General features: G+C 33.6%; 3 protein-coding genes across 3 annotated transcripts; all 3 read left to right on the forward strand.

The window, feature by feature from the left end:
* The first annotated feature begins 629 nt into the window (after nucleotides 1-629).
* Nucleotides 630-2,096, forward strand: LOC145012040 (uncharacterized). The gene is made up of 2 exons (XM_078970808.1): nucleotides 630-1,326; nucleotides 1,996-2,096. The coding sequence occupies exons 1-2, from the start codon at nucleotides 691-693 to the stop codon at nucleotides 2,083-2,085; spliced, it is 726 nt and encodes a 241-aa protein (XP_078826934.1). The 5' UTR covers nucleotides 630-690; the 3' UTR covers nucleotides 2,086-2,096.
* A 3,951-nt stretch (nucleotides 2,097-6,047) lies between these two features.
* On the forward strand, nucleotides 6,048-9,524 carry MKP1 (mitogen-activated protein kinase phosphatase 1). The gene is made up of 4 exons (XM_078967943.1): nucleotides 6,048-6,199; nucleotides 6,510-8,866; nucleotides 8,973-9,143; nucleotides 9,229-9,524. Exons 2-3 carry the CDS (start codon nucleotides 6,638-6,640, stop codon nucleotides 9,027-9,029), a joined length of 2,286 nt encoding a protein of 761 aa, XP_078824069.1. The 5' UTR covers nucleotides 6,048-6,199; nucleotides 6,510-6,637; the 3' UTR covers nucleotides 9,030-9,143; nucleotides 9,229-9,524.
* A 1,455-nt stretch (nucleotides 9,525-10,979) lies between these two features.
* On the forward strand, nucleotides 10,980-13,291 carry LOC145013008 (metal tolerance protein 11-like). The gene is made up of 6 exons (XM_078971811.1): nucleotides 10,980-11,393; nucleotides 11,785-11,894; nucleotides 11,977-12,222; nucleotides 12,307-12,387; nucleotides 12,479-12,712; nucleotides 12,805-13,291. The coding sequence occupies exons 1-6, from the start codon at nucleotides 11,204-11,206 to the stop codon at nucleotides 13,150-13,152; spliced, it is 1,209 nt and encodes a 402-aa protein (XP_078827937.1). The 5' UTR covers nucleotides 10,980-11,203; the 3' UTR covers nucleotides 13,153-13,291.
* Nucleotides 13,292-26,934: the final 13,643 nt, after the last annotated feature.

The raw sequence follows: 26,934 nt of genomic DNA on the forward strand, positions 1-26,934 counted from the left end.
AATTTCGATCTTAGTTGTTTGAATAGTGCCTACATTTTCAAAGACTACGTACATGTTGATGAACATATGATCTTGATTGAATGGTATTCACGATAACAACGAACACAAAGAATAATAACATAATGCCATCTTTTCTCCAAAAGCTGACTCGGATCTTTCACTACAAAACATTTTATTTATAAAAGCTAACGAGAAATGTTATTCATAAATTATGCACCCGACACGAAAAGACGTAAACTTTTAAATGTATAATATAATATCACGTAAATATTTACCAAATTACAAAGATGTAACAATAATTTTCTTTTCTTTTTTGTATTAATTGAAAATCATATAAAATAATATTAAGATATGTACACTAAAAGTCATGGGTATCCTTACATTTCGAATCCATAGATATCCTCCTGTTTAATTGGTAATGGTTATCAAATAAGATTTTTCAAAACTTTATACTAAATAAAGAAATAAGGAAACATGGGGGAGGAGAAGCATATATACTTTGCATAATTCGAATTATGTTGCTGAAAGTAAAATTTCAAGTTAAGAATCTTTATTGTTTCGTCTCCCTTTAGTCCATTATAAAACCAAGGTTCAAAATATTCCCCTCTTATTTTCCTCCCGTTCCATTTTCGATCGCTCAATATTACTTGCGTACAAATTCTCTTTACAAATTAATACCTTCAACTACAAATGACAAACTCCATAATGAGCTTGAAGCTTTTGGTCAACAAAAAAGATCGCAAAATCGTGTTTGCTGAAGCAAACAAAGACTTCATTGACTTCCTCTTTTACATGCTCACATTACCTATCGGCGCAATCATGAAGCTTCTTGCAAATGAGACCTTATTAGGTAGCCTAGGAGACCTTTATCAAAGCATCGACAACCTAAACGACATGTATATCTTACAAAACAAGACCAAAGACACTGTTTTAAACCCAAAACTATCTACTCATGTTCCTCATCTGCAAGATCTCCTCTTATTACCAATAGATCCTCCGACCACTATGGAAAGAAAGTTTTATAGATGTTCCGCCTCTAACCACCGTTGCAGACATGTCACTGATGAGCCAAAGACCGTGTGCCCTAATTGTCGGTATCCCATGTCGGAGGAGGTGGCTTATGTTGGTCCAGATACATATAAGGTGGCCACAATAGTGTCGGCCGGAGAAGTTGGTTTTGTGAAAGCGGTGGTCACTTATATGGTTATGGATGATCTATCCGTGAAACCTATGTCCACCATTTCCACCATAACTTTGCTCAATAGATTGAGTATCAAAGATGTTTGTGTTCTTGAAGAAAAGGAAGTCCATTTTGGAATTGCAGAGGTATGGATACGTATATGTTTTCTTTTATTTTATTATGAGGTTTCCATATTTTTCGTTCTTACCCGGAACACAAAGGCGAAACGACTCCATTTTAAGGCTCATAAGGCTGGTAGATATGGGTCACACCATATCTGCTAGGAAATAGCTACCATACCATATTATTATTATTATTTTTAAATTTAATGGCTATAAAAAGTAATGAAATTAAATGGGAAAACATGATTGTTCAATTGCTTATTTTTTTTCTCCATCGACGTTAAGTTACATTGTCTCATTAACATTTCTTAACATAACATGCTAAGGAGGTGATGTTTCAAAAGCCTTAGCATGTTAAAGAGGTGTCAGGGTCCTCCACGCAAGTAGAGGACCCATACCTGATAGTCCAAGTCAGATGTAAAATCATTCAAACCATGGCCCAACCAAAGTGGACTCATCATCTTATCATTTTTAACAAAAATCTTCCAAAAAATGAAAACACCTTTAAGTTTTAAAAGAAACCATTCGTTTGTTCATATATTTCCCCCAACGTTTGAAAATTTAGGGTTTAATGGGATGTTTTTGTTCAAATTCTTTTGATTCTCGAATTAAATTTTATGAGTTTTGTAGATTTAAGTAGTAAAAGATTAGTTCTATTTAATGATTTTTTGTTGAATACACTATTGGTTGCAGGGTTTAAAGCTACTAAAAGCCTCGCTAGAATGCAAGAATGTATTAACTCGTGTATTCCTTGACTCTGAAGACCATGTCGAAATTGTTTAAACAAAGATGTATTATATATATATATATATATATATATATATATATATATATATATATATATATATATATATATATATATATATATATATAAAACCTTGACGACTAATAGTTTATCTCGTGTGAATAATTAGATTCCATTTCATAAACCTTCGAACACATTGAGATATTTGCTCTATGACTATATGTCGTGTTAAATAAAAAAAAATGAACACATATGTGATAGGTTGATAAATATATAGAGTTTGTACATCAAATCTCATCATGGGCAAAATGCAAATGGGACAATATATAACATTAAGGCATTCACAAACGGAACATTTTAGAGAATTTTAAATCAGGTATATCTAACATCCATTTGTTTAATAAAGATTGCAACAATTTATAATTTAGGATCATGCATGAAAATTGCAATGACTTCTTTGGTAAATCATTGTATGGCGTATATGCCAATTGCCGTTATCATTAGACTATATGGAGTGGAGCATGATACTGTCTATGGGGTGTGACATACATCATCCATCTCAAAAAAAAAAAAAAAAAAGATGATATGGAACATTAATCACATGACACTATCGGCGTTGCTCCCTCTTCTTTTTTCTTCCACTTTGTAACGTCCCAAAAGTTCGAACCAAAATTTTCATTTTCAATATACAAGTTTAACAACCCAAATCGCATTTCATAAAATGCAAGGTACCATACGTTTAAAACACCATTATCATCTAGAGAAATTTATTAGAAAATACGGAAACCAAATATCATAAAATAGGAGATACAGGTGTGTTACGGTCCAACTGGAGCCTTCCCACTACCAAAAGCACGACCTGAAAACATTTAATCGACAACAATGAACATGAAGCTTAACGAGTTTTCCAAAATACCACAAATATCACAATAATAACTATACATGAAAGTATTAGGCCTCTTAATCTCACGACTGGTTCTGATCTCAATACCATCCTAATCGGGTACTCATTGACTTACAAAATGCCATGATCTTGTCATCAATTCGTCGAACTTTTTTTTGACTCATGGCCTACCTTGATCTTGTCATTGGTCAAACAAAGAATATAATATACCAATCAACAAGCAAACAAGAAACCAGCATCAAACAAAAATCCACGAGCAAGACCTTATTGTTCTAACTAATGTTTGATTTTAGGGTCTCAAGAATATCAATTTACTTGGATATTTCTTGGATCGTGATTGCAACAACTTTCAAAAATCTATGATTTCCACCTTATAGTTAAACGGAAGTTGCATACTATTAGGCACCAAATTTGTTGGTTATTAAGGCATAACCAACTTATGACATCATCATGATATCACTTATAGTTTTTTGTGGGAATTGGCATGGCTGGACTCATATTTGATATAGAAATCCGTTTAGTAAATGAAGCTCATCCTAGCGGAACAACCACCGGGGGATCTACCCCTTGGACCCTGCTAGGGGCACTTCCCCTAGATCCCGCCATGGGGGAAACCCCTTGCAACCCTACACCCAGGGGCGCTACCCCGGGCCCCCGTATTCTTGAGTTCACATTTTATTACTACGAGTGTGCACCTCACACCTCTTATCTTGGTTAGCAAATGGAGCTCAACCCATCTCATTATTAATAATAATTACACCAAAAATATGTTAATAACACTAAATTCACCAACAACTAAGCATACTAACATGTCATCGTATGATACATATATCCAACACGCAAAGGATTGATCCCTTAAATCTAAAATTCAAAACTTCATATTTGATTCTCACAAAGGTCTTAATGGATAAAGTTTCTAACTTTATCCATCAGGAAGGCTTAAACACTCAATAATCTAAATCCTAAGTCCATAAATCCATTAAAAAAAAATGTCAAAACTAGGTGAATGGCCACATGAAGGTCTGGAAGTAAAAACGTATTCCAACAAAGTTTTAAAGTTCCTCAAACTCCAAGAACATGAATATGATGGGACAAAAATGACCTCTAAGCCACCAATATCCTACATCTAGCATGATATAAGCATACATGTTGGATCATTATACCTTCACAAGGTTTGAAAAATGATAAGAATGCAGAAGCTTGGCTATATCTGTCACACTTGCACAAAAAACACCACATACTTCTTTAAAATCACACCAAAAGGACAAGAAGAGCTCACAAGCACTAAAGAGACTAGGGTTAGGATGAGAGAATGTTCTATTGGGGTGGAGGTTGATAAATGACGAAACCATAAGGAATATTGCACTTAAATAGGCCCGAATCCTGAGCCCTCTAGTGTTTAGCTCATCACGCCCGTTGCGCCGCAAACATGTCGCACCATCACCTCTAAATCCCTCACGTCGTGACCTAGAGAAATTCCCAACACCTAACAATTCTAATTTAAAACATAGAAGTAAACCTGAAATCGAATGAAACCGAATGTTACACACTTTCTCTCTTCTATTTCCTTTCTTGCTACAATTTCATTCCATACATGACTTCCTTTGTATGTAAAAAAAATGAGGTGGAGGGTCCTTGTCATGTTACGACCATTTCACTTTTCCCTCTAGCCTTAACTGCTATCCTATTATGTTTGTCATTTTGTCAACAAGATTCCTCTATTTAACATAACTACAAGGTAATTTTAGACATATAACATTTTTTTTTTTGTAAATGTGTACTTGTGTAGAGAGTGAAATGCAACTGTAGTCATGGAACATATAAGGAAATTGCTTTGGCAAGAATATATTCTTGACCTAAAAATAATTTAGGTATCCCTTATGTAAAGGACACTCACTTTCAAATTTGTTAAATATGGATTGATATGGGAACAATTACCTACATAAAAAACATTCAACAATCTTCTTTGTATTATAGATATCTAACCTTCTATTGTGTTGATTGTTCCCATCGATGTGGGACATATAAAAGTTTCTAACTTAATGAAAAATAATAGAAAAATGCATGCTTAGCCTAATTCATTAATTACTCTCCAAGAAAATATCTACAATTTTAAAAACAACCTATATAGTCATCAAAACATAATTTGACATTCATGGGCTGCAATTTAGCTAATGGGTTACAGTTTCATATGTGTTCAATTTTTACTTTTTACCAACTTTGAACTCCCATATCTTTCTCATAAGAATTATAAATGACCTGATATATTTTTTTTCATTATGTCATTTGTAACAAGGGTTTTCCATTGATATATTACAATCAATATTTGGACATTATGAAGTCCCCTTTTCAAAGCTCCAAAATACGCCTTTGGGGTTGTTGAAACATTTCTCCAAGACTTAAAAAAATTTCTTACCTTTTCTCATTTCATGGAAACTTTTGCCATAACATCAAACATCTATAATATTCTCATATGAATTTTGATTTAGTTGATTCTTTTATCTATGGACTCATTATCCGTCGACTACCACTATGATTTAGAAAACCAAAAGCTTGAATGTCATATGGAATCATATTTTAATTTTTAGGTTTTTACAACAAACTTATGAAAAATTAGTTTTCTTAAATTTCATAGTTTTGCAAGTAACCACCTACTATGACTTTCAAAAATCATGACTATTTTGATTATTTTACTATTTTTAGTTAAATTTATGCGATTAATCTAATTTATCTTTTATTTTCTATTTATTATGAATCATATAATATTTAATAAATATTTTTCATCATTTGGTTTAAAACACTCACAATTTTTTTATAAACTTTCTATGTTAACATAAAAACTATTACTTTATATTTAATAAATTATTTTTAATAATATATAATTATGTATTTTATAAGTTTATCAACAAATAAACATTCACCTAATTTTTTACATATACCACAATCACCTTACTTGTAATAAAACTAATCTAAACTTTAATTCGAGTGGTTGAAATTATTATAGGTAAAATTTACTCCAAATATTAATGTGGAGTCTCACACGACGTTCATGACCCAATTTAAGTGAGAGAGTTACAGAGAAGAGTCTTTTTTTTATTTTTAATATAATTCCCCAATCGTATCAAAAATTTAGGAATTGAAAATTTGTTTTTTTATAATTCAAGAATCTCACACTCATCTTTGCTATCAGAAGAGTTCCTTTGTTCTTCGTTTTCCAGTCTCCATTTCCCCTCACGATTTCATAAACTGTAAGTCCTCTAATCTCTCATTCTACTTTCTAATTACAATTCCATATACATGTCGCGTATTTTGGATACCGATTTGATTTTCACGACAAACCCTAGAAATCAGGGTTGGAGTACATTTATTTCCCTCAATTTCGGTTTATATTCGTTTCCACAACTCAGATCCATAAACTAGGTTATTTCACGCTTTCCTTTGGTTTTACGTCTGTAATAAGAACTTACGAATTTCCTCTTCAACAAGCTTAGGTATATGTATATATTGATTGCTTGATTCGGTATCTGTTTTGCTCGAATTTTCTTTCGATTCTCGCAGGTGAAAATTTTCAATTCTATTAAGGTCCTGAAGTTGGCATTTTGTGGTTCAGTGACAAAACACTGCGTTAACATAGATTACAAAACCCTAGAGTGGATTTCGATTATACTTCGGGATTTTGAAGTGGAATGGTAGGGAAAGAGGATGAAGCTAGTGGGGAGAGTAATAACATCGACAGTGCTGGTTCACGACTCCATCATCCCATTCCAGGTAACAGGAAGATGTATTGGAGGTCAGCTTCATGGTCGTCTTCTCATGTATCATTACCACCACTTAATCCCGACAGTGTAAAAGACACTTCAGATCCAAGTAATGGTGGACAGATTCGAAGGTGTCCTGTCCCATTAACTCCTAGATCAAACAGTAAAGGCCGATCATTTCTACCACCATTATCAATTGCTAGAAGAAGCTTAGATGAATGGCCAAGAGCAGGTTCAGATGATGTTGGTGAGTGGCCAATTCCCAGCACACCTAGTGGCGAAAGGCTAAAGCTTGATTTATCATCAATCCAAAGAATCCCAGATAAGAATCCTTCCCTTGTGAAAAGAGATAAGATTGCTTTCTTTGATAAAGAATGTTCAAAAGTAGCAGAACATATCTTCTTAGGTGGTGATGCAGTTGCACGCGATAAAGACATACTCAAAGAACACAAAATCACTCACATTCTCAATTGTGTAGGCTTTGTTTGTCCTGAATACTTCAAAGGACATTTCGTGTACAGAACTTTATGGTTACAAGATAGCCCTTCAGAAGACATAACAAGCATACTATACGATGTGTTTGATTACTTTGAAGATGTTAGAGAACAAAATGGGAAAGTTTTTGTACATTGTTGTCAAGGGGTATCTCGGTCAACTTCATTGGTGATTGCATATCGTATGTGGAGAGAAGGTCAAAGCTTTGATGATGCTTTTCAATACGTAAAAGCTGCAAGAGAAATCGCAGATCCAAATATGGGATTCGCATGCCAACTTTTACAATGTCAGAAAAGGGTACATGCGTTTCCTTTATCTCCAAGCTCATTACTTAGATTATATAGAATTGCACCTCATTCATCATACGACCCTTTACATCTTGTTCCAAAAATGTTAAATGTTCCTTCCCCAGTTGCTCTAGATTCTAGGGGTGTCTTCATTATGCATATACCTTCAAGTATTTACATTTGGGTGGGTGTAAAATGTGGATCTTTAATGGAAAGAGATGCAAGAGGTGCAGTTTGTCAGATTGTTAGATATGAAAAGGTTCAAGGGCCGATAGTTGTGGTGAAAGAAGGGGAAGAACCTTCTTACTTTTGGGATGCTTTTTCGAGTCTTTTACCTTTGATGGATAAATCAGGCAAGGTGATTGATGTTTCAAAGTTGACTAAAGTAACCCCGGGTGATAGAATAGTTGACTCTTACAATGTTGACTTTGAGATTATACAGAAAGCAATTGTGGGTGGATTTGTCCCTCCTTTTGCTTCTTTTGAAACTGAACAAGAAACTCATTTACCAGTTAGAGAAAGTAGTTGGAGTGTTTTGAGACGTAAATTTGCACATGGAAACATGAAGGAGTTTGTTTTAGCTTCCAAATCTGCCCCTTCTAGAGTCTACCCTGATTCTTCTTTACTCATGGGTTCAGATAACAATTCCAATTCAAATTCTAATTTTCTTTTTTCTTCAAGATCTTCGTTTTCTTCATCATCATCATCATCATCATCATCATCATCTCCTGATTCCCAATCTTCCGATTCCACCATTAGCTCCTCCAAATGCTATTCCGATTCCCCTGTTGCATCTCCTTCTGTATTGTCAACATTTTCAACTTTATCACTTGCTCCGATTCTTCCATCTAAACTCTCCCCTCATTCCATTTCCAAAACCTCTGAATTCATTGATGTGAATTTCACTTCAAACTCATGTTCACAATCAGTTTTATCACCTTCAAAAAGGTCTTCACTTTCGATTGCTGAACGCAGAGGTAGTGCTCCTAAATGTCTTAAACTACCAATGATGAGTGATGACGAATCTCTTGTTCAGGGCTCTTGTTCAAATGGTTTGACCGAGTTTGACCAGAAATCTAAAGCTTCACAAGAAGATCAGAATGTGAAGCAAGAATTAGTGGTGCTTGAATGGCCTAGTTTGGAAAAGGTTATGAGATTTTATGCTGGTGACATGGATTCCAGTCGCGTGTTTATTTTCGTGACTCCGGAATCAAGTTCCGGAATTGGGGATTCCGGTTTGTATTTATGGGTGGGAAAAGGTTTCTTGCATGATAAAGATGACGCAAGGTGTGCTGAGTTGGCAGATTTTTCTGTGAAAGAAGTTATTAATAATCTTGTTTCCAAGATGGGTTTGTCAAAGGACACTCATGTTAAGGTACGAATCATATTTCAAATATTTTTTTACTTAGTATTAATTAATATTAAATAAACAAAAAAATGTTTTTTTTTTTTTTTTTTTTCACACTAAGTCCACGTGGCAGGTGGTGAAGCAAGATGAAGAACCGTCAGAATTTGTTGCTCTCCTGAGTTCATTGTAGTAGGGTGTAGTGATCAGGTGTTGTGCAACCTTTCCTGTTCTCTCTGCAGCCTAGATATATATAACATTCCAGCAAAAAAAAAAAAAATGCTGGAAAAAAAACATTGAGATTGAGGTACTAATGTCACTTTAATTTTATTCCATGTTTTTTTTTTAAATATATTTCAAAATGTTTATTGTTTATATTTTTTTATTTGCAGAATGTATCAAGGGTTCAGTGGCAAACTAAGCAAATCTGCTCCTTTTGTGTTCTAACCTCTCAACACATTGGTTGTATTGTATATTTATCTTTGTTAAACAATTTTATATAATCGTAATTTAAGGGAGGAGTAGATTCACTGATAATGCTTTGATATTAAATGTAGCATTTTCTACCATTTTCATGATAATTTCTAGTATGAATTTGATGGATGCACAAACTTTATGTACACATTTCAGACCAAAATGTGTGCTGTAACAGTGACACATTTAATTGAAGAACAAATTAAGATGAATATATTTATATGATAATTTTGTTGACCATAGTCGTAGTTAAAGAGACATTTTAGAAAAGCAACACTTGAACTATCGAATTATGTAAAGTATATATGCTTCTTCTTTTCACCATGTTTCCTCCTTTTCTTTTGCCTTTATGAAAAAAATTGAAAATTCGTATATTGATCCATGTTTTCTAGTCTAATTTGATATTTTATGTTGACTCACAACTTACATATCAGTATTTAATCGTAATAAAAAATGGTTTTACATGAAACCATTTGTGATAATCGTGTATGTGTTAAATTGTTAATATAATCTTCATAAATTTATCCAATTTTGTGTCGTATTGCCTCCACATCCTTCTTTTTAATAGCTTTTTCGTTGTTTCAAGATATTCTAAAGTGTAACCTAGTGGTAAAATTCTAGCAACTATAAGACTAGTATGGAGTATGGAATAATGCTTTTCAAGACAGCAAAGCAACCACTTATGTCGATTAATTGTTCATTAAAATTATTTAATAACTTATCTTCTTTGTTTTTCAGTATGAGGCCTTAAAACAAAAACTAATTATTTGTAATATTTTGAGTATCAAGCCTATGCAACATTTTTTTTAAGGCTTGCTAAAATATTGTTTTACTTGGATATACTAGATGATTAAAGTTTTTATTCATATAAGTTATGAGTTTCTGTTTATTTTATTTTGAAAGATACAGTGAATTATAGTTTTGGTCTATGCTGTTTACTTGAAAAAAACAAATAAATAAATTAAAAAAAAAATAGCAGAACTTTCTAATTTTTGAAATAATGGTAATCGCTTTTGGTCCTAAATCTTTGGGGGTTGTTTTTTCGGTTGGTTATATTTATTTTGGTCCCAAATCTTTGGGGTTGCTTTTTTCCAATAAACATTAGTTACATTTATGTTACTATCCTTGTGGTTTATAGATTTAGGGTTTCAATTTTTTTTCTATATGGAATTTACAGAAATGCTCCTTGATGTATATAAGTTCTAACAATTTTAGTTCGAGGGCAAAAAGATGGGAAATCTCATCATTTTACATGTACTTAACAAAGATTTTTAGATGTTAACTAGGGATGAGCAATTGAGCATTTGACTTGTTGGAACCAAATTGGATCGGAGAAAAACCAGAATCGAAATTGAACAGAAACTGAAATCGAGGTATTCGATTCGATTCTTTGTTTTTCATTTCCTACTAAATTGGTTTTCAGTTCTTTGGTTCTCGATCCAGGTCCAGACAGATGCTCATCCCTAATTAGATAGTAACAGTCTTAGGAACCACCGATGCAACTTTTAGAAACCACATGGATGATCCATATCAAAAATTAAAAAGATGGACTAAAACTTCATATAGATATAAACCACAGGACCAAACTGTAATTTACTCTAAAAGATGTATCGTATTTTGAGCGTCACTCTAACGAGTAACCACCCACGTTTTATCTCACTCTCGCTCCCTTTTCTGAACAAAGACAAAGGACAACCACGTGTGTCCGGCCACCTAGCGCGTGTATATCACGCGCATTTCGTGTCTCTACAGTTTTACTTTTCCTGTCATCTTTCTTCGCGTCAATGTTCATAACACATCCCCACTCTGTTTGTGCGGCGGAGTACATGCAGATTCAAATATCGAACCCTTTGTTTCTCTTTTTTCGGTTTCCGATCTGTTTTACCGGAGACAATGGTGGAGACGGCGAGCGGAGAAGGAGATCACGCTGTTGAACATGAGTTATTGCTCTTGAACGATGCCAATATCAGCGGTGGCGGTGGTTGCGACGGCTCCTGGAGGTTGAACTTCGATGGATTTCAGTTTTCTTTCGAGCATAAGGAGAAACCTCCTCGACGACTCCATGACTATCTCAGGATATCAGGTGCTAATACACCATCGCTGTTTCCATTTGCTTCTTCATATTAGTTGCTACATTAGAAAACGATGATAGTTTGTCACGGATCATCGTTTCCATTTGATTCGTTTCTTCCGCTTTGATCCGTATTACTTAATAGATTAATATCTCACCTCGTTTGCATTCGTTTAAGTTCATCATGAACAGCATAGGTTTACCATTAAATTGAAGGATTTATCAAAATTGGATTGATATGCTAAAATTTACCAATCAAACATAAAATTTTGGGCAAAAATTCTTCAATTCCGTTCAATCTGTATTCAAGCTTACACTTCTGTGCTATCTGATTCATGAACATTGGGCAAAAATTCTTTAAGGCTGTTTTGTAACATTTTTTCATTTACTTGAACTTCCTCAGGGTCAGAAAACCATGTGGCAGAATATTATCAACAACAGGTAGAGATGCTGGAGGGCTTTACAGAAATGGATGCCTTAGCAGAACGTGGTTTTGTACCTCGTATGTCTGCAGTAAGTATTCCATTTACAGATGACCTGAAAACCTCTAATTGTTTGCCATTAGAGCGCATAATGTTGATTGTTTGACTTGCAGGAAGAGAAGGAAAGTTTAGCACGAAGGGAGACACTTGCCATTAACATATCTAATGTTGCAAACATGATTCTTTTCATTGCAAAAATTTACGCCTCCATTAAAAGTGGTTCATTGGCCATAATAGCCTCCACTTTAGACTCACTTCTTGATCTCTTATCAGGATTTATCCTCTGGTTTACAGCTTTCTCCATGCAGATTCCAAACCCTTATCTATATCCAATTGGAAAAAGACGAATGCAACCTTTGGTTAATTAGTCATTCAATCTCACTCTTTCTCTTTCTTCATGGCTAATCTAGACCCCTACATCTCATCTGAATTCATATTTTCAGGGAATACTCGTCTTTGCCTCTGTAATGGCAACTCTTGGACTGCAGATAATTTTAGAGTCTGTGCGCACATTAGCATCAAATGTAAGCAAACAAATTACCAACATCACTTCAATTACATTTTTTTTAAAAAAAAATTCCTTTACACATAGAATTTTCCATGATACTATTCCAGGAGAATGGGTTTAGCTTAACCACGGAGCAAGAAGAATGGGTTGTTGGCATCATGCTTTGTGTGACCTTAGTCAAACTTGTGTTGTGTATATATTGTCGATCATTCACCAATGAAATTGTCAAAGCCTATGCTCAAGATCATTTCTTTGATGTAGTCACAAATCTCATTGGCTTAATAGCTGTACTACTTGCTAACTATATCAGTGACTGGATGGATCCCGTTGGAGCTATAATAGTAACTTCTTTTCACCCCTTCAATCCCTCTTCGTTTCAAAAAACAACAGGTTATACTGCGTTTGACATGCACTTTGTGTTGTGTGGTGACAGCTGGCAATGTACACGATCAGGACGTGGTCTGTAACAGTGGTGGAGAATGTGAATTCTCTTGTTGGGAAATCAGCAGCACCTGAATACTTACAGAAACTTACGTATTTGTGTTGGAATCATCACAAGGCAATCAGACACATAGACACTGTAAGGGCTTATACGTTTGGGTCTCATTACTTTGTGGAGGTGGACCTTGTTCTACCCTTTGATATGCCTTTACAAACAGCTCATGATATTGGTGAAGCATTACAAGAAAAGCTTGAGCTGTTACCTGAGATTGAACGTGCTTTTGTTCATCTTGATTATGAGTTCTCTCATAAACCCGAGCATGCACATGCACATGTTTAAAAATAAACCCCAATCACAAGGAACTTGTCGATGTATTCATGATCTGTCTTTCAGGAGCTAATGATGTGTGTATGAACTATGATGAAAGCGAAAATCACCAGTTTCTAACGTATATAATCCAGATTTTTCATCTCATTTATCACGTGGGAGGATGATAATTGGAAACTTGGCTAACAATGCTTTCAGTGGTGTTGAAAATCATTTCAAGTATTTCGAAAAACTTATATAATCTCCTAAATCGTTAAAAAAAACATTGGATTCTCTTGGTATTAGTTTGTAAGGATACAAGCAATGAAGCAAATGTTCGTTCCATTTGTAACAATTACAGTTAAAATTTTAAAATTAAAAACAACTAAAATATTTTATAACCATCGACTAAACTACAGCGTGATTGATCATGATTGGAATCAATGGATGTGATTTATGTAACAAACAGAAGAAGAATAATATCAAAAATCTTCATAGAAACCAAAATTACTTCATTTGTAATTTTGAATGGTGCCCTAAATGGAGAGACATGAGCTCAACGGTGCGTAAGTAGTTTTCATGACTTGCTCTTCGGCTCTATGATTTCTCATGGATGGATTATGGATTGTCAAGCCTGTAAATCCTTATGGAAGCAAATGTTTTCGGGATTCAGGAACACTAAAAACATAATGTTTCAAGGATTTGGAAATAATTTACAGGAATTGGAATGTAAATTTTGGTAAATGTTGTGTGTGGTCGAAATAATCAAAGGTATAATTCTTTTTTATTCTATTAAATTATGTGTGTCAAGGAATTGGTCAAAGCAAACAAAAATGAAAATGCAAAAAAGATACAAGAAAATAATATTAGTTTGTGTTCTTTTTATGAACTTGTTGATGAAAGAATGTTAGTGTTTATTTATTTATTTTATATTTTATATTTCAAATTTGCTCATATTTACATTGCAAAAAAAAAAAAAAAAAAAAAAAAAAGAAAGAAAAGAAAACATCATCACAAATTTTGTAGATGAAAACGAGCATTTAGCGTTAGTCAGAAGTTAAATATAAATATGTGGTCATTTTAGATATTATTAAAAATATAATCGTCCGATCATTTTTGTAATTTTACTACACAAGTCGATTATAATTTATGAACCCTCAAGCTTTCGGAGGGAGGTCATTACAGTATACACTACAATTATAGAAAGAAATAAAAAAATTTAGACTAACTTAAAAAATCACTAAAGTTAAAGGACCATTTTTTTAATTTATTAGGTTAAAAGTTAAGATTCCACATTTATACAAAGCGAAAGGTCTAAGGGCTCCGTTAAATGTTGTCGTGTATCACATTATCTAATACAGTAATACTGAATGTGACGCGATATATATAATTAAATTTAGAACCGATGAGACGAACATATGATCCACTGATAGGAGTTAAGGAAAAGAAAGTCGTATATGAACAAAGAATATGGCGCGAATCTAGAACCAAAACCACATGGTTCCTTATGTAAATAAAATTAAAAAAATATGAAAGTGTAAAAATACTAATGGTTGCGAACGGAGAAGGTAAAAAGCGGTGTCGATTTTTTATCCGGAAACGGAGCAGTTCAACACAGCAGCGAGGGGTATGAGCGTCTTTCCGTTTCTATTTTCCTTTCCTTTTTTTTTTTTTTTTTTTTTTTTTTTTTATCTTTTTTATTTTAATGATTGGATTGGGCTATTGATTAGTGAAAGTGGTGTAAGATGTTGGGCTGTTAAATATAAAATATATGGGCTGATGATAAATTTTTTTTATCAAAAATAATTAGGTATGTCTTTTTATAAAAATTAGGTAGTTCTTATTTTTTTTTTCTATATATTCTTGTTCTATTAAAAAAAAAAGGTAGGTCCCTGCTCCTATACATTTTTATTAAAATTCTTAAAATAACATTGTTGAAAATAATAAATATTTAAAAAATACAATCTCATGTTTATTAATTTTCTTTTAGGGGCTAATTGTAATACATTGTGAAATAAGGGGAAATTGTATTAAATATAAGTTGTATTGGATTGTGAAAGGAAATTACAGGTTGAAGCATGTAGGTCTATATTCATGAGTTAACTTATATCCGGATCATGTTCATATTCGTGAACCGAGGTATAAAGTTAGAGAGGGTTAAGGAATTCATTCATTCAATCATTTTTTCAGATCAGATCAAATTGTTAGGATTTTCTCTCACGTTATCTCTCTCATTTTCTCATTTGTTTAGATTAGGGTTTGTACTTAAATCTTTGTATATACAAATGTTAGATGCGTTTGTATGATAGATATAGATTTGGATGAGTGATAAATCTGGAGAGTAGATTAGGGTTTTTGTAGTGAGTTTTGCTTTGCAAGTATCGTAAAAACATTCTGTTTCTTAATCATCAAATGATATAAGAAATGATGATGTTGGGAATGTTTGATTTGTCTATTTCAACATGGTATCAAAGTTGTAAGACTCTTGTTTCTTGATCCTGATGTTCGTCGATCATTTGGTGTTATTCCTTCGACGATCTGCTGAAAGATCTGTAAACCTGTGTGTTACCTGAGGTGTTGGGTAGTAATCTTTGGCTGGATCTTTGAAGAACAATCGATCAATCCCTCTAATCTGAAATAATTCTCTTAAGGTCGGATTTCATCACCGATAACTCTTGAAGAGAACAAATTCAGGGACTCGATTCTTGAACATCTCTGCCTATTGCATTGTGAGGGTTTCTTGTTCTTTTCTCCTTTTTAGTTGTAGATGTGGGAGATCCTGATTGTCTTGCATACACCAGTTATTATTTATGTTTACGCTTGTTTTCTACTTGTTTCTGGTTGTTCTTGACTTTGTGTTGACTGTATTGAGCCCCGACATACTGTGGTGACCATCTGGACTTTAAGTCAACATAGTTGTCTATTTTCTCTATGAATTTGTTTCATCTTCTGTGATTCACTTTATTTGTATGGTGATTGTTTTATGTTCTTTATGACTGGTGAAACTCCTGAAGGGAGTGGTACTCCCAAAGATAGTCCTATTGTAACGTCCGCAGATCTGAGCTAGTCAATTTAGAGGCAATAAGTGTCGAAAACGACTTTTTGAAAAAAGATTATTTAGAATAAATAATCTTAACTAAGTTTTAGAATATATCTCAAGGGTTCCGTACATATAAAGAGCACCAAAATCCGAGTTATAACGAAGAAGTTATGACCCGTCGAAGTTTTACGGCAAAACCGACACGACATCGAGAATCGTAAAAAGTGAATTTACGATAAAATACTTTCTAGCCTTAGCGGTCTAAAAAAAAGTCGTAGTATATGTTAAACCAAGAGCGTGTATAAAAAGAACGTCCAAATCTGACTTCGTATGAGGAAGTTACGGTTTTTCTAAGATTTAGCATAACAATGCACAACCTGGAAATTCGAATTTTAGATCGGTCGATTTTTAGCCAAAATATTCTAAAAGATAAATGAAGATATCGTTAATAGGAGTTAAACGATAAAAAGACAGTCGAAAACAGAGCTCGTATGCGAAAGATATGGACGAAGCTTAGTCTCTGCTCTTCAAGCACGACGAATTTGATACAGTTTTGTAAATCTGAGATAGAATGAGAATTAGCTGACAGAGTCTAAATGAAAGTTGTAGTACTCGTAAATACCAACATGTTGATATAAATAATGTTGAGAATAGAGCTCGTATGTTAAAGATATGGACGAAACTTAGTCTCTACTCTTCAAGCGCGACGAATTCGATATAGTTTTGTATATCTAAGATAGAATGAGAATTAGCCGACGTGGTCTAAATGAAAGTTGTAGTAATCGTAAATACCAACACGCGGATATAAAGAACGTAGAAAATGGAGCTCGTACGTGGAAGATACAGATGAAACTTAGGGCAATAAAACCCCTATAAATAAAGGGTGAACCCTTCAGATTTTATTCACACCATAAGTCTTTCTTTCTCTCTCTAACTTCTATCTAGACTCCCTAACCCCCCCCCCCCCCCCCCCTAAAGCCTAGGAAACTTCCCTAGCGCTAGAAGAAAGCCCCGAAGCGCACGAAGGCTCCGAGAAAAAGAACTTCTCGGCTCAGAAGCTCTGCTCCAGCGGAGCCCGATTTTTAATAAAACTCACTGCAAGTGAAATAAGCCTACCATACTTTAAATATAGCTTATATTTAAATATAATATCGTTATTATGAACCTAGAAATAAGATTTATCAGTGATTCAAAGTCGTTATACTGAGTGATCTACTTACGAGAATGATGTCTAGGCGGTGATTTAGTGAGGCGTTTAAAGTGGGATTTCCAAAAAGTATACTTCGTATACCAAACGGACCCTACCTCTGATATGATCCTACCTGGTTGTTCCTTACTTGATAGATCATGAAAGTAGACTTTGAGTTAATGATGAATCTAGACTAATAATTTGTCCCAATAAAAATTACACTAAAACTTAGCGATAATAACGCTAGGTTTCGTCGAAGGAAAATAGAATCGTTAAAAGCGAAGCGCTGCCCGAGTTTGGAATCATCACTTTAACAAGTGAGTGCATAGTTACTTTCATCTTACACATAGATATGAAGTATTTTATATAAATTACGTGCTATGTGTGTATACTATCTGAATACTTGCTGTCTATGCTAGATGAAACGTTTTATACATGTTTTAAATGATCTAAAATGTATATGCATTTTATATCTACAAAATGTGTTGGGTAAAACATGGGTAGATTAGAGGTGAGATAAATGATGAGCGTTGAAAGATGAGATAAATGATGAGCGATGAAATATGAGATGAATGATGAGCGATGATATATGAGTGATAAATTATGGTGCAAAGCGATGAGCCAAAGCGATGAGCCAAAACGATGAGCCAAACGATGACCCAAGCGATGGCCCCCATCATCTAGCAGAGTATGGATGACAACCACAGACTATTCTAGACAGTCTAGAGGAACACCAGCAGGCTCGCTACCTGTAGGTGTTGTGAACGATGTGTTCACCCGGTGTACTCTAAAAACCCATTGACAGGTATTATGAGTGGACTCTCGAAAATGATACTGTCAATAAACGAGACAAACCCTGACGACTATGCAGACTTAGTGTCGATTCCTTAGGATACTCCTTAGGAATGAATGAACGAGGAATAGCTGAATCTTAGGGTAGATAATTAAGAGTAAAGAAGATAATGGGGAAGGGTAATTGGGTTGATTGTTTGATGTTTAACATAATAATTATATTATTGTGGGTTGAAAACCCTATGTACTCACCAGGTTTCCTAACCTGACCCACTGAAGCTTATTTGTATCACAAGTGTCGATATGAAGATACTTTACGCTGAGGGATTTAAAAGAGATGTAGATCACTAGTGTAAATGAATGTAAGTTCTGTTTATGCTTATGTTTCTGTATTGACGATGACATCTCAAATGTTTTAAAATGGATAAAAATACATTTCTTCGGAAATGATTTGATAACGTATTTAATCATGATTTTCTGGGAACAAATTCCGCAACATTTTTATTAAAAGAGGTACTCTGATTTTTATAAAATATAAACAAAAAGCGGTTTTTTCTGGCCGTGAAAATGGGGATGTCACACATATTGACTTTGATGATCCCTTGTATGTTCATTCGTCTGATAATGCTATAAACTCTATTATAACTATTAAACTAACTGGAAATGAAAACTATTGTTTGTTGCGTAGTACTATGACAAGAGGTTTAAAAGATAGAAAAAAAATTAGGTTTTGTAGATGGTACTCTTACTTTGAAAAAAAAATGAATCTTCTATAGCTTCTAAATGGGAGCGTGTTAATGTTGTTGTATCTAACTGGATCTTAGGGGTTAATCTTTGAAACTATATATGCTAGTCATGTATATTCCGATAAAGCTGAGGATATTTGGAATGAGTTGTTTGAAACATATAACAAAGTTGATGGGTCTGTAATCTTTAATGTTCATCAACAGATTAATACCTTAAAACAAAATGGCTCTTCTCTTTCTGATTATTATAATAAACTTAACTCTTTGTGGAAAGAGTTTGATGGTTTAACTAGCTTAACTGAGTGTGTTTGTGAGGCTGCTACTAAGCTTAGTGATCACTCTAAGCTAATGAAAGTAATGCCGTTTCGTAGTGGTCTTGATGATGTTTATAATCAAGTCAAAAGTCATATTCTCTTAATGGATCCCTTACGAAATGTTTAATCTGCCTTTTCTATTCTTTCTAAAAAATAGTCTCTCCAAAAGAATGGCTCTCTAGTTTCTACCAGCTCTTCAAAACCACAAGTTTCTGTTTTTAATAGTAAGGTCGATGACTTTAAAAGCGGACAGTGTCAAAATAGGTCTAGAAATCAGGGGTTACAATGTAAACATCGTGGTCTTAAAGGTCATTTGATAGAAAGATGTTATAAATTGATTGGATATCCAAAGGATTTTAAACCCAAGAATTAAAATAATAATAATAATAATAATCAAAATAAGTCATTTTTTGTAAATTCTTCTTCTGTTGGATCTAACAACGGCACCATAGTTTCTTCTGAGTGTGCCCATGGTAGTGATGCCCACTATCTTACTAGTGAACAATACAACAAGTTTCTTAGTCTCATCAATGAGAACTCTGCTAGTGAGGATGTAACTGCTACTGCTAATATGTCAGGTTCATCTATGTTTCAATGTTGTAATTCTTTTGTTAATTTTGATAGTTCTCAAAATTGGATTGTTGACTCAGGGGAAAATCAACATATGATAGCCTCTGAGTCTCAACTTAGAGATGTAACGGATGTTTCTAGACTTAACCTTCTTGTGAAACATCCAAATGGTTCTTCAGCTCCTATAAACAAAATAGGAAACCTCCAATTGTCCTCACATCTCTCTTTATTTGATGTCTTTGCTATTCCAGATTTCAATGTTAATACATAAGCTTTGTAAAGATAGTGTTTGTAAGGTTGTTTTTTCTGAACATAATTACAAAATTCAGGATTCACTATCAAAGGAGATGGTGGAGAATGGTAGAGAACCTAGGGGGCTGTATTACATTGACTGTATCCCCTCAGATATTCTAACTAATATAACTAACTTTAAGTGTTGTGTTTCTAAACTTACCTGGCATACTAGACTTGGTCATCCAGCTGATCAAGCTTTGAGTTATTTAAAAGATAAGCTTAAACTTGGTAATGAAACCCTTCCTCCTTGTGATGTCTGTCATAAGGCAAAACAGACAAGAGAATCTTTTCCACATAGTTAGCATAATTCAACTAAACTAGGTGAATTGATTTACGTAGATGTTTTGGGACCGTATAGAATTGCTTCAGTTGAGGGTTTTAAGTATTTTTTGATTATTGTGGATGATTTTACTAAGGCCACTTGGGTTTTTCTCTTAAGTTCAAAAAGTGAAGTTTTTGGTTGTTTTAAATCATTTGTTAATATTCTTCAAAATCAATTTAGTGTAAAAGTCAAAGTAGTTCGTTCTGATAATGGAACTGAATTTGTTAACAATCAAATGAGTTGTTTTTATTCTGAAAATGGTGTCTTACACCAAACATCTTGTTCTTACACTCCACAACAAAATGGAGTTGTGGAGAGAAAGCATAGGTATATTCTCAATGTAGCTCGTTCACTTCTTTTTCAATCAGGTGTTCCTATTAAATATTGGGGAGATGTAGTTTTAACTTCTGTGTTTTTAATAAATAGGATATCTTCCTCTATTTTAAATGGATTGTCTCCTTATGAACTTGTTTTCAAAAGGACTCCTAGTTTTGATCATTTAAGAGTATGTGGTTGTTTATGTTTTGCTATTAAACTAAATACCAATGATAAATTTTCTGAACGTGCTGACAAATGTGTTTTATTTGGGTATTCTTCTTATAAAAAGGATTATAAACTTCTTAGTCTAGATACTAATACCTCTTTTGTATCCAAGGATGTTAAATTTTATGAATCAGTCCTTCCATACAAATTAAAGTCAACTACTGTTGATAAAATTCCAATTAGTTCTGGCCCTAGTGATCCTTTTTCCTATGATGTTTTTTACACTAATGAAATCTTGATGAGTTGAGACTAGAATCCTAGTTGGATGGTGCTGATACAACCACCAACCTGGATGATGTCAATACTAGTGTGACTGTCAACTGTAGTAGCGAGGCAATTGTGCCTCCTATTGGTCTTTCTATTCCTTCTTCCTCAAACGTGTCTGAGGAATGTAGTTAGTTACACTTTACTCCTGTATTTGAGCAGTCTATAGGTTCTTCCACGACTAGGCGTGAGTCCCGTATGTCTATCAAGTTTGTTGAATATATTGTTGAAGGGAAATACAAATATGGTATTGAGAGAACCATTAATTCTTCTTGTCTTAATTCTAAAACTAAATTTTTTATTTCTAATCTCAATAAAACAATTGAACCCAAAAATTATAATGAAGCATTGTCTGATCCAAACTAGCTCAAGGAAATGAATGAAGAAATGGAAGCACTTCATCAAAATCATACTTGGGAAATAACCAAACAACCTAAAAATAGAAAACCAATTGGTTGCAAATGGGTTTTCAAAATTAAATATAAATCAAATGGTGAAGTAGAAAGGTATAAGGCTCGTTTAGTTGCTAAATGATATAATCAAAGAGAGAGTATAGATTTTGAAGAAACTTTCTCTCCAGTTGCAAAAATTGTAACTGTTTGTATTGTTATTACATTATTTGTTCATAATTCTTGGCCTTTATACTAATTGGATAAAAATAATGCATTTCTTTATGGTGACCTCTCAGAAGATGTATATATGTGTGTCTTCCTATTGATTATTATTCTGATAATGATTCTAGAGTTTACCTGGAAGATGTATTTGTTGGATTAGTGTCTAAGTCCATAACTATTTTGGTATGTACTTGACCCGATGGTGCATGGTCCTTTTGGGTTGCCTTCACCAAAGCAACTTGATTGGAGAAATGAATAAAGAGAGAGAGGATAATATGATTTATTAATATGTTATAAGAATAATATATTAAAGGAGAAATCATATTTGTTTAATTAATATTGGTCAATAATTAATTAAGAATTAGTTTTGTGATCAAATGTAATTAATTAAACTAGAGGGGCTGAATTGTAATTATGTGATAGTTACAAAATAAGGTAAGGATTATCTTATATATATGGTGAACGAATTTGAGGTGTAAATCCCTTAGAATTCGAGTATGATAAGGATTCAAGGATTATCTTATTGGTTGCTTAATGGATAATCAACTAGATAAGGATAATGACTGAAACCCTATCTCTACACCTATATAAACACCCCTAGGGCCATGAATTCGTATATCCCTTCCCAAGAGGTCCTAGATACGAATTCTAACCTCTCACCTCTCTCCTTATACCTTCTCCACTTGCTTATGGTGTTTGTGAGCCATTAGAGGAGTGACACTTGTGACTCTAAGCCTTCCAAAGTCAATACAAGGAGATTTGGGATTGTTATTGCTACATAACAATCAAGGTAACACTATAAACTTATTCTCATGTTAATATGATTATATGTATGCTAGAATTAGGGTTTATAGTCTTGGATTCAAAGCATGTACAATAGAGAAACCTAGATCCAAGCATTAGGGTTTGTATGAGCACATAGGATGTCTTATGACCAAAACCCAACAGTATTAGTATCTATTGATTATATTATTTTACCTGGAAGTCATGAATCTGACCTTCAAAAGGTCATAGATTTTATGAAAAGTCAATTTTTGATTGAAGATCTTGTCATTCTTAAATATTTTCTAGGAATAGAAGTTGTAAACCTTGATAATGGGTTCTGTTTGAATAAGAGAAAGTATTGTCTTGAGCTACTGCATGAATATGGCATGCTTGGGTGTAAGCTAGTAAATACACCTTTAGAAACCAATTTTGTAATACATTCTGGTGAGTTTGATAAAGAAGATGAGTTGAATAATAAAACAAAATTTCAAAAGCTTATTAGCAAACTGATATATCTTACTGTTACAAGACCTGATATATCATATGTTGTTCAGGTCCTTAGTTAATTTATGCACAAACCCAGAAAGTCTCATTTGAAAGTTGCTTTTAGACTATTGAGGTATTTGAAAATAGTCTTGGAAAAGGAGTTGCATTAACTAAATCAAATTGTTTTGATCTTAAAGGGTTTGTTTATGCAAATTGGGCTAAGTGCATGACTACTAGAAATTATGTAACAGGTTATATGGTGTATTTTAATTATTCCTTGACTTCATGGAAGAGTAAGAAACAATCTATCGTTTCTAGATCTTCTACTGAATTGGAGTATAGAGCTCTTGCTTCTATTACATGTGAAATAATTTGGATCTTGAAAATCTTTTGTTTCTTAATCATCAAAATGATATAAAAAATGATGATGTTGGGAATGTTTGATTTGTCTGTTTCAACAAACATACTGTAACGCTTGTAGATCAGGGCTAGTCAATTTAGAGACGTTAAGCGTCGAAAATGACTTTTTGATGGAAGATTATTTTGAAGGAATAATCTTAACTAAGTTGTATTATATGTTACAAGGATTCCGTACATATAAATAACGCCAAAATCCGAGTTATAACGAAGAAGTTATGACCTGTCGAAGTTTCGCGACAGAACCGACACGACGCTGAATGACGTAAAAAGTGAATTTACGTTAGAGTCATATTTAGCCTTAGCGATCTAAACGAAAGTCGTAGAGTTCGTTAAACCATGATCGTGCATAAAAAGAACGTCTGAATCTGACTTCATATGAGGAAGTTATGATTTTTCTAAGTTTCGACTTAGCAGTATGTAGCCCGAATACTCGATTTGAGATCAAGTGGTTTTTAGCCAAAACAATCTAAACGAGAATCGAATATCTTGTTAATAGTAGTGCAACGGTAAAAGACGGACGAAAACGGACGTCGGATGAAGAAGTTATGAATTTATAACGGAGTTTTCCTGTCCCGGCCTACTAAAATAATATAATAAAAATAAAGTCAAAATTAGCCGACGGAGTCTAAACAAAAGTTGTAGATCGTAATCTCACCTACACGGGGATATAAAGAACGTCGAAATCGGAGCTCGTATGAGGAAGATATGAATTTTTGAAGTTTATTAAACAATTAAAGTACTTAATTTAAAATATAAATTCGGATATTATCCAAAGGAGGGGAGTCACCGGGCTTATTCGGGTTATGCTCAGCGTACCTAGATTTACGCCCAACGTAATTCGAAGAATCAGCCCCTATATAAAGGGTGCGAGGGCAGCCGAGTTCCTTGCTCAATTCCTCTCCTCTTTCCCATTTTACCTCGTTTTTCGTGCAAGAAATATCCCGAAGCCCCGGTCTTAATCTCGAACCCCGAAGCAAGTCCCGAAGCCCCGAAGATCCCGAGAAGTAAAATTTCCGATCCGAAACCCTGCCCGCGAGGAGCCCGGTTTTTGTGAAGATCTTCCAGATCTACCAAATAATACTACTTCTACAAGCCATAGTGCTATCCGATCATCTTCTGATCAAGTGAGTGTGTGGTTACTTTCTTCTAACACATAAATATGAAGTATTTGCTTTGAAATGTGTGTTATGTGTTTATATACTATTGTTTATTTGAGATAAGTGTGGAATGAATGTTTTATATGGTTTTTAAATGAGTTAAACCGTATATGTATTTTATATCTACTAATATGTTGGGTAGAACATGGGTAGATGAGATAGTTGGTATGTGATAAAATGATGAGGTAAATGACGAGGTATGTAAGATGCTTAAAGAATAATATTGGTAGATGCACCAAGTAAAGAATGTCATAACACTAGCAGATGCGCTTGAGAATAATATTGGTAGATGCACCAAATAGAGAATGTTATAATACTAGCAGATGCGTTTATATGATAATCCTACCAGATGCGCTAATAGTATAATATCGGCAGATGCACCCAAAAGAGAATGTCACAAACCTGACAGTAGCGTCTCATAGTGTATGACGTAATCCTGGCAGAGGCGCTTAAAGGATGATGTTGGTAGATGCGCCTTATGTAGCAATAGATTTTGTGCCAATTCTTTAGGTCAATCCTTAGGAATAAATGAATGGCGGGTAGTTGAATTCTGAGGGTAAAATCCTAAGAAATAAAGAAGATAATGGGGATGGTTAATTGGGTTGATTGTTTGATGGTTGAATATAATAATTATATTATTGTGGGTTGAAAACTCTATATGTTCACCAGGCTCCCAAGCATGACCTACTCAGTTTTCTTTGCATTACAGGTAATGGCACAAGAGTATAAGTTGGTGGACTTGACGAGAGATTTTGGATTATAGATCAGTAGTTATAAATGACTTTTGTGAGGTCTATTTTTATTGTTTATGCTTTTGGTCTGTATCGGAACATGACATCCCGAGCTTTTGTTATTTACTGAAAATACATTTCTTTAAAGAAATGTTTCGATACATTCTTATCACGTTTTGTTTTGGGAATAAACTTTGCAACTGTTTTCTTTAAAAGATTACTTTAATTTTAAAAACAAGCATAAACAAATTGGTCTTTTCTGGCCGTGAAATTAGGGATGTCACACATACATATAATTCATATTCTCCGATATACATTTTGTTGTAAACATAATTAACAATGTTATTTCAGTAAATATGTTACTATCTAAGCTTATTTCTACAAAAAAAAATTGTTGCATGAAAAAAAATTAATTCTTGAAATACAATTTAGCTGTTTATCACAAAACACCTTATATATTAGGTTTTTTTTTGGATTAAACATCTACTTTGTTTATTTTTTGAAAAAACTCTTATATTTTTTCTATTTCTTTCGATTTAGCCCTTATAATTATTATTTTTTATTTACCCGCTATATTTTAACTTTGTTTTTTGTTGATTAATCCCTTACATTAACAAAAAATTAGATTAAACCTCAACTTTATTTATTTATTCTAAAAAATCATTTAGATTTGTTGGTGATTTTAGTGTTATCAACATACTTTAATGTAGTTATTTTTAATATTGAGAAGTTGAGTACTATTTACTCATCGATGTTGGCGGTGTGGGGTGTACACTCATAGTAATCAATGTAAACTAAAGAATACAGGGGTCTAGGAATAGTACCTCTAGGTATGGGGTTCCAAGGGGCATCGCCCATGGCGGGGTCTAGAAGCAGCACCCCTTGTGAGGTCCAAGGGCCAGAGTCGTAACGGTGGTTCCGCTATCTCATGATAGACTCTAGACATGCATTTTCCTGCCAAAATAAGTGGTAACATCACTATGATGTAAGAATCGATTATGTTTAATAACCACCTTTATAACTACCCTTTTTGGTGTCAAAATAGATATAACCACCATTTAACTTCTTTTCTCCCCTATATAATAACATAACAATTGTTCCAAAAAAGGGTTAGGTTTTTTCTCATACTCGAAATTGATCATTAGATTCTCTCTATCTCTCAAGAACACATGATAGTTTCACTTTATTTATTTCTTTTTATAGTTTATTTTAGCATATTTCATTCACATTTTAGTTAATTTCCATGCATATTTCCTTTTTGTTATTTTATGACCACTTTCGTGTACTTTCTAGTTTTGTGAGTATAATTGCAGATTTTGAGGAGACTAGCGGAGCGGGATCTTTGGGGAGCAATTGGACTTGGAGGACAATGATGATTTTGGGCTTGATTGAAAGATCTAGTATGCTCAAGAGTCATATTAAAGTGATATTGCTAAATAACATATGATACTAATGAGTCACACTAACAACAATTTGATACGATTGATTATTTATTAGAAATTGATTTTAATAAATATTTAATAAAACTCTTATAATTAAATTGGAAATTATTTGTTTCATGGGAATAA

The sequence above is a fragment of the Lactuca saligna genome, chromosome 8 (genome assembly GCF_052625555.1).
Source record: "Lactuca saligna cultivar CGN05327 chromosome 8, ASM5262555v1, whole genome shotgun sequence".
Lineage (NCBI taxonomy): Eukaryota > Viridiplantae > Streptophyta > Magnoliopsida > Asterales > Asteraceae > Lactuca > Lactuca saligna.

Bases quoted from the DNA above. Each gene is read 5' to 3' on its own strand.
- LOC145013008 (XM_078971811.1), top strand. From the start codon at position 11,204: ATGGTGGAGACGGCGAGCGGAGAAGGAGATCACGCTGTTGAACATGAG. The intron at 11,895-11,976 runs GTAAGTATTCCA...TTTGACTTGCAG, and splicing joins TTGTACCTCGTATGTCTGCA to GAAGAGAAGGAAAGTTTAGC. The intron at 12,388-12,478 runs GTAAGCAAACAA...ATACTATTCCAG, and splicing joins TGCGCACATTAGCATCAAAT to GAGAATGGGTTTAGCTTAAC.
- MKP1 (XM_078967943.1), top strand. From the start codon at position 6,638: ATGGTAGGGAAAGAGGATGAAGCTAGTGGGGAGAGTAATAACATCGAC. The intron at 8,867-8,972 runs GTACGAATCATA...TCCACGTGGCAG, and splicing joins CAAAGGACACTCATGTTAAG to GTGGTGAAGCAAGATGAAGA.
- LOC145012040 (XM_078970808.1), top strand. From the start codon at position 691: ATGACAAACTCCATAATGAGCTTGAAGCTTTTGGTCAACAAAAAAGAT. The intron at 1,327-1,995 runs GTATGGATACGT...TATTGGTTGCAG, and splicing joins TCCATTTTGGAATTGCAGAG to GGTTTAAAGCTACTAAAAGC.